Here is an 18,733-nt window from a genome sequence, read left to right as displayed (position 1 = left end):
TGTCTCCAATCTAAGGAACTGACCTCACGTCGTGAGTATGTACAACAGGCCGGGGCTCGGACATCCCCTGTCCACAAGCATCAGCCCCATCTCGTGAGCACACGCCAGGGACAGGGAGGGCACCCAAAGTGCCCCTGTCTGAAGCCCTTTGGACGCGGTGTGTCGCCAGTGCCCGGCGCCTTGCCGTGAGCCGGCCTGGAGTGGCCGGCAGTGTGGGGAAGCCCGGCCTGAGCTGAGAGCTTTTGCTGCAGTGACGTGCGTTGGGGGGACAGGGCCATCTGCGAACACACGTGTTTCCCGTTAACTCACACTTCTCTGGCTGCCACCGGCTTTGCGTTCTCCGTTCCAGCCTGGATCTCTGCTCTGTATCGTGTTACACCCATCGCAGCTGACGGCAACTGGGTAAACATGGCCGATCTGGACGCACCACCCGCTCCTCTAATCCACACGCCCAAGAATGTTCGAATGCTACCCTGCTAATTCAATTACTGGTGCCCCCGTGGAGAGGCGCGGCCTGGGAAGGTGATCCGGCCCCACTCTGCCGTGCTCCGGGTAACGTTGGCACCCCAAGGTCCGACACAGGGGTCCTCACACAGTGATGGAGAGGAGACGAGGAACTCAATCCAGGTCTCCTGAGTGGGTGGCAAGGATCCAGCCACCTCGGCCACCAGCACTGCCTCCCGGGGTGCGCTGTACAGGCAACCGGAGTGAAAAAGGAGCCGGGAACAGGACCCAGGTGTTCTGGTCTGGGATGTGGGTGTCTCAACGGTCACACGCCTGCCCCCACGCTGTAACTCACATGACGTCATGTTGCTGTGACCTGCTTCCTACCCCGGCCCAGAAACAGGAAGAGACGTGGCAGTATCCTAACAACAAAGCCCAGCCTCTGTCTAACAGTCTCACAGCAATGTCCAGGGGCTGGACAGGCCACGGTCCACAGATCCTCTCTGGTTTCCTGACAACGAGGCTGTTTCACTTAAGGCCACAGCAATCAGTGCCGACGTGGACAGGGGCTGTGGACGTGCCAGGTGTACGCAGAACACAGCTCTGTGCGTGTGTGTGTGTGTGCGTGTGTGTACACGTGTGTGTGTGGGGGGGGGGGATCCTCAAAGGTGTCCTTGGTGGACCCCTCTGCGGAGTGACGGTCCGCTGCTTTGGCAAAACAGACTCTTCGTTTACCAGCCTGGTGAATTGGGGTTCTCTCGTACCGACCTTTACGTGAGCCGGAGGTTCCGATGCGTTCATGCAGACAGACAACATCCCGACGAGCATCGCGGCCAGCTCCAGGGAGACCCTCCAGCCTCGACACTCACAGCAAGAGCCAAATAAACAGAGGACTCGGGCCCACCGCTCTGTGGTTCTGACCGAGAGGGGCACACACAGGCAGACGCACCGCTCTGTGGTTCTGACCGAGAGGGGCACACACAGGCAGACGCACCGCTCTGTGGTTCCCACCGAGAGGGGCACACACAGGCAGACGCACCGCTCTGTGGTTCCACCGAGAGGGGCACACACAGGCAGACGCACCGCTCTGTGGTTCCCACCGAGAGGGGCACACACAGGCAGACGCACCGCTCTGTGGTTCTGGACTGAGAGGGGCACACACAGGCAGACGCACCGCTCTGTGGTTCCCACGGAGAGGGGCACACACAGGCAGACGCACCGCTCTGTGGTTCCACCGAGAGGGGCACACACAGGCAGACGCACCGCTCTGTGGTTCCCACCGAGAGGGGCACACACAGGCAGACGCACCGCTCTGTGGTTCCACCGAGAGGGGCACACACAGGCAGACGCACCGCTCTGTGGTTCCCACCGAGAGGGGCACACACAGGCAGACGCACCGCTCTGTGGTTCCCACCGAGAGGGGCACACACAGGCAGACGCACCGCTCTGTGGTTCCCACCGAGAGGGGCACACACAGGCAGACGCACCGCTCTGTGGTTCTGACCGAGAGGGGCACACACAGGCACACGCACCGCTCTGTGGTTCTCACCGAGAGGGGCACACACAGGCAGACGCACCGCTCTGTGGTTCTGGACCCAGAGGGGCACACACAGGCAGACGCACCACTCTGTGGTTCTGGACTGAGAGGGGCACACACAGGCAGACGCACCGCTCTGTGGTTCTGGACTGAGAGGGGCACACACAGGCAGACGCACCGCTCTGTGGTTCCCACCGAGAGGGCACACACAGGCAGACGCACCGCTCTGTGGTTCTGACTGAGAGGGGCACACACAGGCTGACGCACCGCTCTGTGGTTCTGACTGAGAGGGGCACACACAGGCACACGCACCGCTCTGTGGTTCTGACCGAGAGGGGCACACACAGGCACACGCACCGCTCTGTGGTTCCCACCGAGAGGGGCACACACAGGCAGACGCACCGATCTGTGGTTCTGGACCCAGAGGGGCACACACAGGCAGACGCACCGCTCTGTGGTTCTGACCGAGAGGGGCACACACAGGCAGACGCATTGCTGCCCTGCAGAGTTGTGGGAGGCTCAGGGACAGCAGAAGCTAAAGACGACCCAGCGCCCAGTGATACCAGACAGAAACGAGGGAATCTTCAAAAAGATGCCAACTTCCGCTCCAGGTGGTGTGTGGGGCTCTAATCGGAATGGACACTGCCCGCCCCCGCCCGTCCTCTCCTGGAAGGCAGTCACCACTGGGAAAAGTCACCAGAGGCCAGCGGCGACTCAGACCAAAACTGAAACAGAAAATACAAGGTCCAGGCGTCAAAGCCAGGGTTCTGGGGGCCAGGGACAGCACCACCTATCGCACAATAAGAGCTGATAAGTTCTGTTCCCATCAGCTTCGGGGCTCGGCTAGAGCCACCCCTGCCCAGCCCTCTCCTCTGGGTGTGACAGAGCAAGGCCCCGGAGGTGACGAGATGCCAGCCGGTGCCGGCGCCCTGCGACACGGCCCTCGCTCACTCACTCACTCACTCACAGGAAGGCAAGCCTGCAGGCCAGGCCGTTGCCCAAGGTCAGGCGTGGCTGTGCTGGAGTTAAAGTGACACAGAAGGGGAGAACTTCCGGGGGAGCAATGACACCAAAGAATTCCCAGATGCGGTCGGATTCTCTCTGGTGAAAGGGTGAGCGCTTGACACGCGCGCCAGGAACGTCTGCCTTCCCCGGGTAATGAGATGTTTTGGAAGCAGAAGGCTCTGCTGGTTCGGATCATGAACGAGCCAGTCCTCCCACACGGGATTCATCTGTTAAGCGTTGGGTCCGTGTCTTGGGCTCTCGTAGGGGAGAGGGCAGAGCTCACACACACCGGACACGAAAGGAGAAAGCACACCCAGCGGGTCCCTGGGTGCTGCCGCTCGGTCCACGAGGAGGGATGGCGGCGCTACGCGTTCACCGAAAGGTGGACTCCCTCTCAGGGTGCGGTGCCCAACTCCTCCCCCTGCTGCTCTCAGTGTGGACTGCAGAGCCCCGAGGGGACCTGCGCGAGGCTCACAGCGGTGTTAGGTCTAAGCCAGGGGATGAGGAGGGAGCAGGTGCGCCTCGGCAGCTGTGGGGGACAGCTGGGTCCCGCAGCAGAACCGTGCGCAGGCAGCTCCTTGCGCAGAGGCGTCCTGGGGCGCTTTCCCACCTGCTTGGGTGCCTCCGAAGCACAGCTCAGTCCCCGGCTGTCAGATAGAGCCACGTGTTTCCGGGCACTGCCGGAGATGCTGCACGGCCTCGGGATGTCACCTGGTGCCGGCTCTGGGCCAGGGCAGGCAGACGTGGAAGCCGACATGGGAACACCAGGCACCTGGGTGTCCGATCCAATGAGGCCCCTGCTGGCTGCGAAGCCTTAATGTTTCCAGATGTCACAGCAGCTGCGGGCGTGGGGCCCCAGGGCACCCGACAAGGCTGGGCCTCCTCGGTCAGCGGGAATGGCACTGGGGCCCTGACTTGTTCTCTGAGCACCAGGTTAGACGGCAGCCCCTGCCGGCACCGTCCCCACCCTGGGCTCAGCAGGTGGCCCCTGCTCACCCCGCCTTCCTGAGGGTGCGAGCCAAGGGGCACACACACGCACGCTCACACACACACAGAAACACACACACACATGTTCACTTGCTTCCCTGGCTGAACGCACTGGGGATGTAACTCTTGCTCCAGAATTCAACCTGCCGCCCCCCTGCCCTCGTCAGTGTTTGGCTTCTGTTAAGTGAGAAATGTAAGAGAAATCCTATCTCCACCCACTTCAGGATGCTGACTGCTCGGCCCATGCTCATACATGTGTAGGGGCAGAAGGAGAATAAAGATTTGGGTGTGAGAGAGACGGGGCAGGATGGAGGAAGTGCGTTCTTAGAGATTTGTGAATTTATTTGAAAAGCAGAGAGAGATAATCTCTCTGGAAAGAAAGGGTCAGAGTGGTTAGCTAAGAGCCGCCGCTCTGTAAGGGGGAGCTGTTTGGCACTTTAGCTAAGAAAAAGTCGGGGGGAACGAGGGCATGGAGGCTCGCAGACAGTCCTAGCTACGGGCTCTCAGGGCACCAGGACGGCTCCACAAGAACTTGCTGCAAACGAGCTTGTGCAGTGCTGGGGGGAAACCTGATGGCGTTCTGTGCCCACAGACACAGCCCGTGGATCTCAGGACACACTCCCGTGGGACAGCTCTGTCGCCCACACCGCAGGAGGCCTGTGAGCCCCTCCCTGACCACCCTGCCTCCACGCACAGCCTGTCCCCCTGCCCTACCCCGGCCTCGCCAGCCCGCTCCACAGCACCCACCACCACGCACACACAGTGCGCCCTCCTTTACGGCTGACTCGTCTTTCCCAGCAGAATATAAGCTAGGCGAGGGCTGGAAGGGATTCGGGGGGGGGGGGGTTCTGTCTTTTTCTCAGTAGTACACCAGTTCTCGGCATAAGCTGGGTGCAAACTGGAGGTGTCTTAGACACCATTTCCATTTCCACTTTCATGGGTCATGCACGTCACAAAAAATTTTTTTGGCACCAAAAGAAACTTATGTTGCAATTCCATTTTCCCACAAACTCTTGGAAGTCCCCTCATATTTGTTAAACGAATGAACACATGGATTACAAAAACAGACTCCCACAGTACTTCTGTGGCAATGACAGTCACTGCCATCTACGGCTGAGGCTAGGGGAGGGCAGAGAGTTCAGGGTCATGACTTTAGATCAGGGCTTCTCAATTCAAACGTCTGGGTCACTCCCCCAGAGGCCCGCAGGGGCCGCGGCTGGGCCAAGCGGAAGCCAGGAGTCAGGGACTCCGTCAGGCCTCCCAACTGCTTGCACCATCACGGCCACTTTCACAGGGTCTTTCACAGGAAGCCGCAGTCAGGAACTGGACCCAGGCATTTCTCTGTGCAATGTGGAAAAACACCCTCCTCACGCTTCCCAATACCACCACGCAAGCGTGACCTGGGATCTTCTGGAACGTGGACTCTGACTCGGCAGGTCTGGTGGGGCCTCAGCTTCGATGGGTCCACACTGCTGTATCCCGGACAATGCCAGCGCTGCCGGACAGCCACACGTCCAGATGGAACAATGCCATGGGAGTCGTGGGGTCAGCACCCTGGAGATGGGCTGGGAACCAGCTCTGTAGCCTTCACCGACCCCTGGCCTTTCCACGCCTCCGTTCCTTCCCCCAGTCATCACGGAGATGAGACGAGCTTGCCCTGGCATGGCACTTGTTAGGGCCTCCGAGCCGTCCTCACCCCTTCAAGTTAACAAAAGCGTGTTCCGACTCTTCAGCTTGGATCTAACAGTTCCTCCCCAAAATCCCACCAGAATGTTAGCGGATTTCCACTTCATCAAAGACAGGTGTTGAGAACCATGATGATCCATGTCTACCAGCAAACACTCCCGTCATCTATCACCATCATCTTCATCTTCATTATCACCATCATCATCACCATCATCACCATCATCATCATCACCATCACCATCATCATCTTCATCATCATCACCATCATCTTCATCATCATCATCATCTTCATCATCACCATCACCATCATCTTCATTATCACCATCTTCATCACTGTCACCATCACCATCATCACCATCACCACCATCATCTTCATCACCATCATCATCACCATCATCTTCATCATCTTCATCACCATCATCTTCATCACCATCTTCATCACCATCATCATCTTTATCATCTTCATCACCATCATCTTCATCACCATCATCTTCATCACCATCTTCATCACCATCATCATTACCATCATCATCTTCATCACCATCATCTTCACCATCATCTTCTTCATCAATCTACCCCACTCCTCGGGGTCATGGTGGCTCCTCCCTTTGCTTTGTTTGCTACGGCCCACTTTCCCTAGGGGGCAGTCACTGGTGTTCGTGTCCAGCTGTGTTCACACTTGCTTCCCCTGTGAAACCTGGCTCGTCGGAGGTGGTCCTGGGTCAGCACAGCTTAGCGGTCAGCCAGAGACTGGTCCCCCTCCGGCAAGGCTTGTGTCCCTAGCTGGGGGTCTGTGGCTGGCTTGGGGGGCCCACCAAAGGGCCACGCAGCACTCTAGTCCTCCCGGCTCCTGCCTTCTGCACATGCCAGTCCTCCCGGCAGGCCTGCTGACGCCCGGGGATGTTTTAGGGAGACAGCGCCATTTCCCTGGGGACGCTACACTGCTGAGCCCAAGTCACTGCTGAGACGGACCCCACCAAGCCCTCGGAATGTCCAGCTGCAGACCAATCAGAAGCAAGCAGCGCCCAGATCCTAACTGGCCCTGGTAAGGACCTCCCAGCCTGCACACAGGCCCAGAACAGCCCCGTGAGACGGGCACGTGGCCTTCCTGGGGTGCAACCAGCTCCAGACCAATCAGAAGCAAGCAGCGCCCAGATCCTAACTGGCCCTGGTAGGGACCTCCCAGCCTGCACACAGGCCCAGAACAGCCCCGTGAGACGGGCACGTGACCTTCCTGGGGTGCAACCAGCTCCAGACCAATCAGAAGCAAGCAGCGCCCAGATCCTAACTGGCCCTGGTAGGGACCTCCCAGCCTGCACACAGGCCCAGAACAGCCCCGTGAGACGGGCACGTGACCTTCCTGGGGTGCAACCAGCTCCAGACCAATCAGAAGCAAGCAGCGCCCAGATCCTAACTGGCCCTGGTAGGGACCTCCCAGCCTGCACACAGGCCCAGAACAGCCCCGTGAGACGGGCACGTGGCCTTCCTGGGGTGCAACCAGCTCCAGACCAATCAGAAGCAAGCAGCGCCCAGATCCTAACTGGCCCTGGTAGGGACCTCCCAGCCTGCACACAGGCCCAGAACAGCCCCGTGAGACGGGCACGTGGCCTTCCTGGGGTGCAACCAGCTCCAGACCAATCAGAAGCAAGCAGCGCCCAGATCCTAACTGGCCCTGGTAGGGACCTCCCAGCCTGCACACAGGCCCAGAACAGCCCCGTGAGACGGGCACGTGGCCTTCCTGGGGTGCAACCAGTGAGCAACACCGCCACTTTCTCTGTCTCTCTCTCTAACTCTGCTTCTCAAATCCATCAACCTTAAAAAAAGAAAAAAGCCCCCAAAGCCAGCCTCCCACGTACCGGCTAAGTGAGGCTGGCCAGTTTGAGTCTTGGTTCCTGAAACTTGAGATGACCTTGTCGCGGGGTGGGTGGGGGGAGGGGCCCAAACTTGACCGCACCTGAGAAAGGCCCCTGAAGCAGCATAGGTATGTGGTGGTTACTTCTAAGGGTCAGCTTTGCAGGAGAAGTTCTTATTCTTTAGCACCAAGGAAATGTCCCCAGCTCGTCCCTGGGAGAAAGAGCTGAACCGTCCGAGCTGAACCTTCCGTGACGGCCATGACTACGGCAGGTGCATCTCTGCTTACAGCCCCCATGTCAGCCGCCATTGCGGGATAACTCAGTAGCACACAGGCAGCCCTGTCTGGGTGCAGACAGGAGGGGACCTAATACTTTGCTAAAACCCAAGTCCTGGCACCAGCGTGGGAGTATTCTAACGGACACCGGTATCCACACTGCACCGACAGCCGTATCCTAACAGTGCCCTCGGCGCAGCTACTCATGCGGCTTCCTGGAAAATTCTTCTCCACCCCCCAGAAGCCAGGTGAGTTCTGTGGCATCCCTGTGACCAGCACGGATGGGGCAAGCCAGAGACGGCAGTGCCTTTAGAAGGTTCTGCAGCAGGGAGAAGGGATGGTCCAGCTCTCCTTCCGCGGCTGTCAGGGCTCTTGGAGAGACCCGGCCTTTCACGCGGACGCACGTTCTTGCCCTAACTCTCTGTTCACCGTCACTAGGGTGCTTCTCCTTCCTAGGAATAGGAGCCGATCCCCAAAGCCTTCTGTCCAGCGGCACAGGCCTTCTCCCAGGTGAGGTCTGAGGCTTGGGAGACGTCGTCCCAGCCCTGCCCTGGAACCTCCGTCCGCTCTGGGGCGCACCATCACCCAGCTCCAGGGGGCTTCCCTTCGCAGGCTCACGACCCAGGTGTGGTCTCGGCCCTGTCTCAGACCGGTGCTCAGGGCTCCGCGGACGCCACGTCCCTGCAGAGGAACCACACGCAACAAAGCAGAGCGGCTACGCTTTCCCGGCCAGCTCTGACCAAACTGAGGGAGGAGACACACCCTGCATTCAAACAGAAGCAGCTGCCACGGCTTGACTCATGGGGGCCACCTGGCTGCGGAAGCCACTGCCCTCTGCCGTGGCCTGCGGGCGTTTGCTGGACATCCCCGAGGGGCAGCAGGGAGGGCCCTTCCCATGCCCAAGTCATCAGAAATGAAGGCACCAAGAGGAGCAGTTGATGTGCCAACCGTCACAGAAAATGCCCGTGGCTGGGTACCCCTGGTCTGCCAGGGCCCAACCGTGGGAGCCTGGAGGCGGCCCTGAGGCATTTAAGAGCAAGGCAGACGGCTACTCCACTTCTCAACCGGCTCCCTGCTGTGGCCTGGGAAAGCAGCAGAAGATGGCCCAAGCCCTTGGGCTCCTGCACCTGTGTGGGAGACCTAGAAGCTCCTGGCTCCTGGCTTTGGGTTGGCCCAGCTCCGGCCATTGTGGCCATCTGGGGAGTGAACCAGCAGAGGAAGACCTCTCTCTCTCTCTCTCTCTCTCTCTCTGCCACTGCCTCTTTGTAACTCTGCCTTTCAAATAAATAAATAAGAATCTGAAAAAAAAAAAAAAAAAAAAAGAGCAAGGCAGAGAGCACGCAGAGCGAGGTGCAGGTCCAGCCACGGCCGACACGGCCTCACAGCGGCTGCGCCGGCTCTCACAGGGAAGCCCTGCGCGTCCTCTCGCCCTGACTGGGGGCCTGCCACCTCCCGTGGGTTCCCGGGGCAGGGCACTGCACCTCCCTCCCGGCAGAGTGAGAGTCTGGGACGGCTGTGTCAGCGCCGGGTGTGTCAGCGCTCAGCCAGCGTTTGTGGAATCAATCAGAGTCGAGAGTGATTCGTGATTGGTGGTAACGTTACTGTAGACGCAGGAGGATACTTCACAAAGTTGCTGGGGAATGGAATTAAGAGATAAGCTGGTTTTGGTGCCAAACATCTTCAAATCCATGCACAGTTCTTTTCATAAAGCACGTTTTCTATTCACTTTTTGAAGATCCCTCATGCATTTGGGTTTTAAAATTCTTTTGCACCGCAGTGAGGATTTGGAGGAGTGACTAAGATGCCTGCATCCGCATCAGAGTCCCTGGGTTTGGTTCCCGGCTCCGGCTCCGGCTCCTGACTCCGGCTCCCCCCCCCCCCCGTCCCGGCTCCGGCTCCTGACTCCGGCTCCATCCCCCCCTCCCCGTCCCGGCTCCGGCTCCGGCTCCTGACTCCGGCTTCCCCCCCGTCCTTGCTCCGGCTCCGGCTCCTGACTCCAGCTTCCCCCCCCGTCCCGGCTCCGGCTCCTGACTCCGGCTTCCCCCCCGTCCCGGCTCTGGCTCCGGCTCCTGACTCCGGCTTCCCTCCCCGTGCAGACCCTGGGAGGCACCAGTGAGGGCTCAAGTCACTGGGTCCTGCCGCCGCACACAAGACCTGGGTTGTATTCTCGGCTTCCAGCGTCAGCCACGCTGCCGAGTCAGGAACTCAATGTGAGTCTCCCATGTGGGCGGCAGGGGCCCAACTACGTGAGCCGTCACCTGCTGCCTCCCAGGGTGTGCGTCAGCAGGAATCTGGGTCAGAAGTGGAGGCGGGACTCCAGCCCAGGCACTGTAATATGGGACGTGGGCAGCTAAGCTGCCGCACCCCCACGCCCTTCCCCCCAAACTTCTGTTTTAATTCCATTTCTCAGGGTTTTCTGAAGTCCTCTTGTCCGAGCCAGGTCTGTCCCCTTCCTCTCTGAGTCCCTATTACTTCACGACCATCCCAGCTCAGCTGTCCAGTGGACGCTGGGCCCACGGTGGCAGGTGCACGGACTTCCTGTGCTGTGGGAACCAGCGGACATCTGCAGTCTTCCCACCACCCCCCCTGGTGGCTCCGTTTCTAAATACAACCCAGAATAGCGTGACGACGCCCCGGGAGCCTGCCCCACGGGAAGAGATCTCCAGCTGAGGCCGGGAGTACGGCACAGAGGTTCTTCATTAGGCTCCCTGTAGAAGTCTCCCCGCCCCCGGAAAGTCTCCCCGCCCCCGAAAAGTCTCCCCACCCAGAAAAGTCTCCCCATCCCAAGAAAAGTCTCCCCACCCCCGAAAAGTCTCCCCATCCCAAGAAAAGTCTCCCCGCCCCCGAAAAGTCTCCCCACCCAGAAAAGTCTCCCCATCCCAAGAAAAGTCTCCCCATCCCAAGAAAAGTCTCCCTGCCCCCGAAAAGTCTCCCCATTCCCACAGACAGCTGCGCCCCCAGAAACCCTCCCGGCACACACAGGAGACTCCACGGTGAGACCCAGACGCAGGCTGGTCCTGTCCAGAGACTGAATGAATCCTGAACCAGCAGTCGGGGAACTGTGTCAGCCTCAGGCCCGTAGGCCAGCGATGGCCCAGGGCCTACCGGGTCAGCCAGGCTCCCCTGTAGATGATGGACACAGGTAAGTGAATGCCAAGGGCACTGTTACAGCGACCACCTGAGGGTCCCTGGGGGTGTGAGGAGGGATGGCACGTGGGCCCTCCTTCCACGCCTATAACATGGCTCTGGCTTCAGCCGGCTGACCAGGTCCGGCTGGGGCCCAGCTGCCCAGCAGCCTGCGGGAGGCTGGGGAATGGCAGCGGCCATGAGCAGGGGTTGGGTGGGAACGCACCAGCCACCCTACGGTTACCTCCTGGTGCGACACGGAGAATGAGTGCAAGTGGAAGCAGTGAGTTCTACTTACGCTTACGCCAAGCTCCCTAACCCCAGAAAGGAAGCCTCGTTCCATTCAAAGTGCCCGAGGACCCAGGTGAGAACGGCACGAGCTTTGACCCCGTGCTGAGCGGCTGGGGTGTGCAGAGCCGAGGGTGCCCTTGCCCTGAGAGCCCGGGGGCTCCGGCCTCATCGCCCCATCCCTGGCTTCTCCAACTGCTCTTCCGCTCTCCCCTCGCCAGCACCCCAGGCCGCACCGTGCCTACTGGATTTACCAGAACTGACCGCAGGGACGCCCGAGGCCTGGGACCGCGGCAGGTCCACCCAGGCGAGGGCTCGCCCCCTCGAGAGCTCTGTGCCACACTCCAAGTGCAGAGCTTCTGCACCCCAGGGATTGCCTCTGAGAAAAATGCAGCCAGCGCCAGCGCTCGATGCAGGAGGCCCGCTCAGCTTGGCTGCAGAGCTCCAGGAAAGCCACTCCGAAGCCGCTGCCCACGCCAGCTCCCGGGGCTCCGGGGCCCCTCCCGTGGCTTCTGCCTGGCTGAGCGGGCAGCCAGGAGAGAGCGGGTTCTGAGGAAGCCTCAGATTCTGTCATGGTCCTTTGTCTCTACAACCCCGATCACCTGACGGCCACACGAGAACACCCGAGACAGCCAGGGAGAAGGTGCCGTGGTTACCCTGACGAGCACTGTTCACAGGCTGGACAGGCGCGCGTGGCTTGGTAACCTCATGCCGAGCTCAAACCCGGCTACGCAACACCGGGGACTTCTCTGCCGGCTCAGCGGGGCCCACGGAGCAGGGAACGTGAATGGAAATGGCGAGGGTGGGAATGAGCAAGCAGGTAGCTCAGGAGGGGGACCTGTTCCCCAGCCAACGGTCACACACACCTCTGGCTCACAGCCCGCGGGACCCAGGAGGACAGCAATGCCGGAAGCCAGGACCACCATCGCCCGAGGCTTCCTGAGCGGCTCTGGGCTCAGACGTGCCCCAGGCTGCCCTGGAGGGGCTGTCCCTCACCCACACAACACAGGGTCCTGTCAATGTGTGGCGATCCTCCTGCGCTGTATACCCAGCGTGCCCGGGGCTCACCGGGCACCACCCTTGCACCTGGCCACGTGAGAGTCAGATACACGGTGGAGCCCACAGCTCGCTCCCTCCCTCCCTCTCTCCCTCTCTCTCACACACACACACACACACACTGCAGGAGCTGATTCCTAACCGCCCCTTCGGCATCCCCAACGTTATCTCCTGTGGCGTTAACAGAGCTGTCTCACCGCACACATTCAGTGGCCCCAGTGCCCCGGCTTCTGTCAAATGTTTCTGGGTGTGGACGTCGGGGGCGGGGTGGGGGCGTGGAGGACGGACGCGAGTGTGGCGGTGAAGCCACGGCGGACTCACCAGCACCTCCTGGACGTGGAACATCTCGGCGCCGCCGGCCGACAGTCGACTGGGGAGAGAGAGGGTGACGGACGCTGCGGGGAGGGTGCTCGGGCCTGCGTTGTAGACCTGTGGGTGTGGAGAACACAGAACCCCATTGTACCTCACGTGGCACGCCCTCACGTGACCCTCATCGCGCACGGAGGCCGGGGCCCGGATCCAGCCGGTCCAGACTCGCGGTGAGAGTGACACGGGACGGGGAATTCCGACAAAACGGCAATCCGCCCACCGTGCATCTAAAATGCAAGCTTTCAAACCGCCCACTTCCTTCTCTTGTCTTCTTCCTACCAGAAATCACGCTTCTTTCACGTACTAGACACGTCCTTGTAGACTGGCACACGTCCACACTGCCACCCAGGGGTCATAACCCAGGGCACAGCGTGGCATTCACCCCAGGGCCGCGGGGCTGGGTGGAGCTGCAGGATGTGTGTCGTGAACAAGTGCCCAGGACACGTGGCTTCTGCGGGCCCAGCCCAGTGACCGCCCCTTGAGAGCCACGGACGTGGTCTAACCTCTCTCCTTTGCAGGAAGTTTAAGGCGACTGAGACCTTCAAAGACCACGTGAGCTGTCCCCAACGCACGTGCTCCGCTGAACAGAGTGGCCGGCGGGGACGACACCGGCGGGGAGACTGGGCGTCAGGGCCGTTCGCCTGCTGACGCTGCTGGCCGGCACCTGTGCACCCACCTTCCACCCCAGCACCTCTGTCTCAGCAACCACCACCTCTCAGGAAACACAGGAAGAGGCGGCGGCTCCAGAGGCTTGGGTAAGAGGGGACGGAGCAACGTCCACACGCGACTCCAAGAAGAACTGGAGCGTGCGGAGGATTACAAGGGTGGATCTTTAGGGACAGATCTTTAGGGACTAGTGGCTGCGTAGGACTGGGGACAGAGCATAGGGCCCCAGAGATGTCCACGGCCCCCTCTGTGGACCCTGTGAGGGCTGTGTGACAGCGAGAGGGCAAATTCAGGCCCGAACTGGAGTTGCCACTGGCTTTGCTGTGATGGCCTTGAGCCACACCTGTGTTATCGTCAGGGTGGGCCTGTGGAGGGAGCGACGCTAAGGGTAACAGAGTTGTTATGGAGGGGACGGACATTTCTAAAGGCAGCTGATGACGACGGCAGCGCGATTCTGTAGGCACGCTAGGAGCCATCGGCTTGGATTCTTTAAATGGGTGGACGTTAAGTACGCATCTTCAGAAAGATGCTGTTTTTAATTTTATTTATTTTTTCAACATATATTATACATGTGAACAACAGAATTTCAGAGGGAGGAGGAGAGGTAGAGAGAGAGGTCTTCCATTTGCTGGTTTACTCTCCAAATGGCCAGTGCTGGGCCAGGCTGAAGCCAGGAGCCAGGAGCTTCATCAGGGTCTCCCCCGTGGGTGCAGGGGCCCAAGCACTGGGCCATCTTCTACTGCTCTCCCAGTTGCATCAGCAGGGAGCTGGATGGGAAGTGGAGCAGCCAGGACTTGAACTGGCGCCCATATGGGATGCCAGCATCGCAGGCAACAGCTTAAACCCACTATGCCACAGTGCCAGCTCTGGGTGCTACTTTTTAAGATTACTCATCTTTCATTTAGCTTTATTTTTAAGAAAGGCGAGTGGCAGATGGGTAGGAAAAGGGAGAATGACATGCTGCTTGGGGACCTGGGGGTGAGAGCGAGGGCTCGGCTTCCAGGCACCTCTGAAGTGTGGTTGGCAGGGCAGAGCCATGAATCTAACCAGATCTTCACCCAGGACGGACCGTGGCAGCATCGGGCTCCAGCAGCTCCTCTCTGGGCAGCCGGGGCTTGCTTTATTTTGCAATAGTTGCACAAAGCCTAAATAGATTGAAAAAAAGAGAGAGAGCCAGCCGACGAGTGGCGGTTGCCAATCCTTGATTAAAAGGAACAGAACTTGTCAAGAGCAGCAGCGGAAGAGAGGCGAGCCCGCCACCACTGACAGCTGAGACAGCGCTGGGTGGAAAGCCCCGCCTCCGCCGGGGGTCTGGAGGGCGGGCAGGGAAGAGGGGCTCTGATTGGCAGTTTCCTGTGGGCGGGGCCGCCTGTGTTCATTCTCAACAGATGTCGGAACGCGGACCCTCTGCAGAGCTGCCCCGGGACAACCATGTTATTTTTCAAATGGGGAAATATTTTGACTCTGGATGCCAAAAAGTCTCTCAAGGGTCGACGCATTACTGTGTCTCCATGAAGAAACTCAACAGCACTTGGCACGGGGGCTGAGACTGCACTTGGGAGGGCCTGGGTTCAAGTCCTGGCTTTGCTTCTGACCCGGCTCCCTGGAACGCACACCCTGGCGGCAGTGGGCGACGGCTGAAGTAGCTGGGCCCCTGCCTCCCCCGCGGGAGGCCTGGATGGAGTCCTGGGCTCCTGGCTCTGACCTCGCCAGCCCTGGCTGCTGCGGGCATCTGGGGAATGAACTAGCAGACGGAGATTCTCTCTGTCTCTGTCTGTCTCTTAAAAACACACAATGAAAAACATAGGGAGCAAGGCGAGCACACCTGCGTTTCTTCCGTGAGCATTTGAGCAGAGGGTTTAAGTCACTGTGTAGCTTACGGCACAGCAGACGTTTGAAAACAGAGAAGCGCGCTGACGTGGAAGAAAGCCTGTGGTCTTCAGGTGATGTTACGGGAGTAAGGGGACTAAGGCAGCCCATCGTTCCTGACCCTGGCCCCTCCCCGCCTCCACTGTCCCCACCTCCCCAGTGATCTTCCTACAGGGCGACCGTGCATGATGACAATGACAGCAGAGAACGGGTGGGCAGAGAGCCCTGGAGGAGACAGTGGGCTTTGCCAACTCAGGGGTCCCTGTGCCGCCGAGGCAGCGCTACCCACCCCACAGGGCAGCTGCTGTCCCAGCCCAGGGCGAATGCTCCCCACCCCCACCCCAGCCGATCACTGGGGCTGAGCCAGTAGGGTACCCAGGGCCTTCCAGGTGAGGAGAGCTGTTCGCCTAGATCCCGACTCTGAGTCCCTACAATCGCAAGGTGAACCGAAAGCTCTCCGATTGCTTTTTTTTTTTCTCAAGAGGGTGACAAGGACCCCCAGTCTCTTTTGCATTATGGCCTTTCTTGTCTTCTTTCAACACACACCCTCTTCCTTGCGCCCCTGTTATGTGAGCCCGTCTAAGCCATTTTCTTGATTGTATCTTTGACCACAAGATATCTAAAAACCCTAAGAGTGGGGGAGTGTATGAACCGTTAAAATGAGAGAAATCCATCTGTCGTTATCTGTTTTCTGGCCGATTACAAAAAGCAAAAGAAAAAAAATCCCCGAGGTCTGAAGCAACTGGGAAACACAGAGGTCTCTTTGTCTCCCCCTGCCCCCTGCCCTGTAAATCCAGGACGGTGGAAGCAGCCGGGGCTCGGCCGGCTGGGGAGCATCCTCTCGGAGCCGGACATGTGGTACCCATCACGCATCAGGGTCCCCGCCTGGGGAACGCTCCGGGAGGAAGCGCGTTGTCGGCGAGAGCCCGCAATGTTTCACTGCTCCCACCTCTGCACCGTCACCCCAGCGCTAGGTCTCATCCCCGAAGCCACTCAGGAGAGGCCACGGGGGAAGCACAGAAAATCCCGTGGCCACAGCCGTGAAGGCCGGAGCAGTAAACCGCCCTCCAGGGGCAAGGAGGGAGAGGCAGGGGGTCGCCGGAGACGGAGGTGTGGACTCCGGTGTCTGACGGGCGAGTGGAGCCCCTCCCACATTGTGTCATCCTCAGCTCCTGCCAGGGTGCCTGGCACAGGGGCCACGCCATGCCTCTCCTGGTCACGCTTTCTTTGCTGGGCCCCCACTTCCCTGTGTTTGCCCATCGAGGGGCCGGGCGGGAGGGCGCGGTGGCCCTGGGGGACCCACGGCCTTCTGTACTTCCTGTTGCTTCCAGAGTTGGTTTGTGGACCCCCAGGTAGGAGAAGGGACAGCGACTTCTCCACGTGCAGAGCCACATGGCATGGACCCCATGGAGGTGAGCCAGCCACAGCTCAGGGCGGGACCGGCTGTGTATCCGAGCTGCGCAAGGCTGGTCCTGGGTGAGGGCTGGGCCCAGGAGGAGGGGGAGGCCCCGAGCCCTCCCAGACTCCCCTGCACGTGAGAAGAGGACCAGGGAGGACATGGACGGGACCTCACGGGTCTGTCTGGGCCAGGACGCGGCCTCGGCCTCACTGTCCACGGCCACTCTCGCGGAGGTCGATGGTCATCGCGCAGTTCCCCTCCCGAGTCCCAACACCATGTAGAGGGGTCCACACGTGTGTGTGGTCACAGACACTAACACACTCTCTCTCACACTCACGCAAACACATTCACACTTGTAAACACACACGTGTAAACACACACGAACACACACAATATACACACATACACACAAGTAAACACATTCATACATATACACACATACAGAACACAGCACACATGAACACAAGTAAACACACACATGTATACACACACATGCACTCAGATACACAACGCACATTAACACACATACACACCTACATACACTCACACATGTACACATTCACACAGATATATATGTAACACAGATACACACATACACATATACATACAAACATTCACACATAAGACACATAAACACACATGAACACACACAATATACACACATGTAAACACATTCATACATATACACACATACAGAACACAGCACACATGAACACAAGTAAACACACAAGTGTAAACACACACATGCACTCACACAACACACATTAACACACATACACATATACATACATTTACACATAACAGACACATAAACACACACAATACACACATACATACACATATATACTCACACACAATACACATACACACACTCACACTCCCCTAAACACGCGCACGCACACACACACACCCTGGCCAACCTGGGCCTCTCCTGGGAACAGCCCAGCCCTTCCACTGCCTCCCCTCACCCCAGCCCTTCCGTTCCCCCCGGTGACAGGGGCGGGTACCTGCAGGGTGACGTTGATCGGCTGAAACTGGCACTCGAGGTCGCCCAGCTGGGTGAGGCTGGCTGTGTCCGCGCTCTCGCCGTACACAAAGGAGCTTGGAGATGGCACTCTGGAGGAGGAAAGCGCGGGGTGGTCCTGGAGTGGAGCCGGGCCCTGCCTCCCGCAGGCTCCCCCGCCCAGGCCTCCACGGCTGCACCTCTGCACTCGGACACGGAGGCTGCTCGCCTCACCTCCACCTCGGGTCCCGCCCACAAGATACAGACGGACACGGCCAAAGCCAGGAAGCCTATGGCAGCTTTGGTCTTGTTTTAAAACTGGATTATGCCATCGGACATTTTCTGTTTTGTCATCTGAAAGATTCTATACATGAAGGAAGACGGTTAGCTTTTAAAAATGAATATACATGAATATTTGGCATTTGGAAACTTATTCTGTGACAAATTCACTTAAAGCCCTAATGGGGGAGGACATTTAACCTACGGTGAAGACACCGTGTAAGGCTCTCTTTGGGGCCGGCGCTGTGGCACAGTGGGTGAAGCCGGCACCTGCAGAGCCAGCATCCTGTATCAGGTCCCAGCTGCTCCACGTCTGATCCAGCTCCCTGCTGTGGCCTGGGAAAGCAGTAGAAGATGGCCCAAGAGAAGATGGGCCCCTGCACCTACATGGGAGACCTGGAAGAAGCTGCTGGTTCCCAGGTTCCTTATCCCATGTCAGAGGACCTGGGTCCAGTCTCTGACGCTGTCTCCTGACTGCAGCCTCCTGCTAGCGCAGACCCTGGAGGCAGGGGAGATGGCTCACTGACTGGGCTCCTGCCACCCATGCGGGAGACCCGGATGGAGCTCCTGGCTCCGAGCATCGGCCCGGTGCAGCCCGGCCGCTGCAGGCATTTGGGGAGTGAACCAGTGGATGGGAGTGCATACCCACTCCTTGTCTGTCTGTGTCTGCCTCTCAGATAAAGTTTTCAAATAAATAAAACCTGAGAAGCCTCATGTGATCTGACAGAGCGCCGCAGTCACTGGAAGAAGTCAGTTCTTTGAAAGCCAAGTCAGTGCAGCGAAAGCCCCGGATTTCACCAGCGGCAGCGTGCGTGGTCGGAATTCTGGCTGGGTTTGGAGCAATGCTTTAATGCTTCTGTGTCAAGCCCTGCCTCCTCCCCTTCCCGGCCC

At 59.2% G+C, this 18,733-nt stretch overlaps 1 protein-coding gene across 1 annotated transcript in view; it reads right to left on the bottom strand.

The window, feature by feature from the left end:
- Positions 1-18,733, bottom strand: part of ITGA9 (integrin subunit alpha 9) — a 293,387-nt gene that overhangs the window by 32,242 nt on the left and 242,412 nt on the right. Inside the window, exons 22-24 of the mRNA XM_062179765.1 lie at positions 18,048-18,071; positions 17,568-17,720; positions 12,579-12,686 (exon numbers count right to left, since the gene is read on the bottom strand). Of these exons, the coding sequence (XP_062035749.1) occupies positions 12,579-12,686; positions 17,568-17,720; positions 18,048-18,071 (285 nt within the window). The remainder of the gene's footprint in view (positions 1-12,578; positions 12,687-17,567; positions 17,721-18,047; positions 18,072-18,733) is intronic.

This window comes from Lepus europaeus, chromosome 2 (genome assembly GCF_033115175.1).
Source record: "Lepus europaeus isolate LE1 chromosome 2, mLepTim1.pri, whole genome shotgun sequence".
Classification (NCBI taxonomy): domain Eukaryota; kingdom Metazoa; phylum Chordata; class Mammalia; order Lagomorpha; family Leporidae; genus Lepus; species Lepus europaeus.
This window is presented reverse-complemented; position numbering and strand designations above follow the sequence as displayed.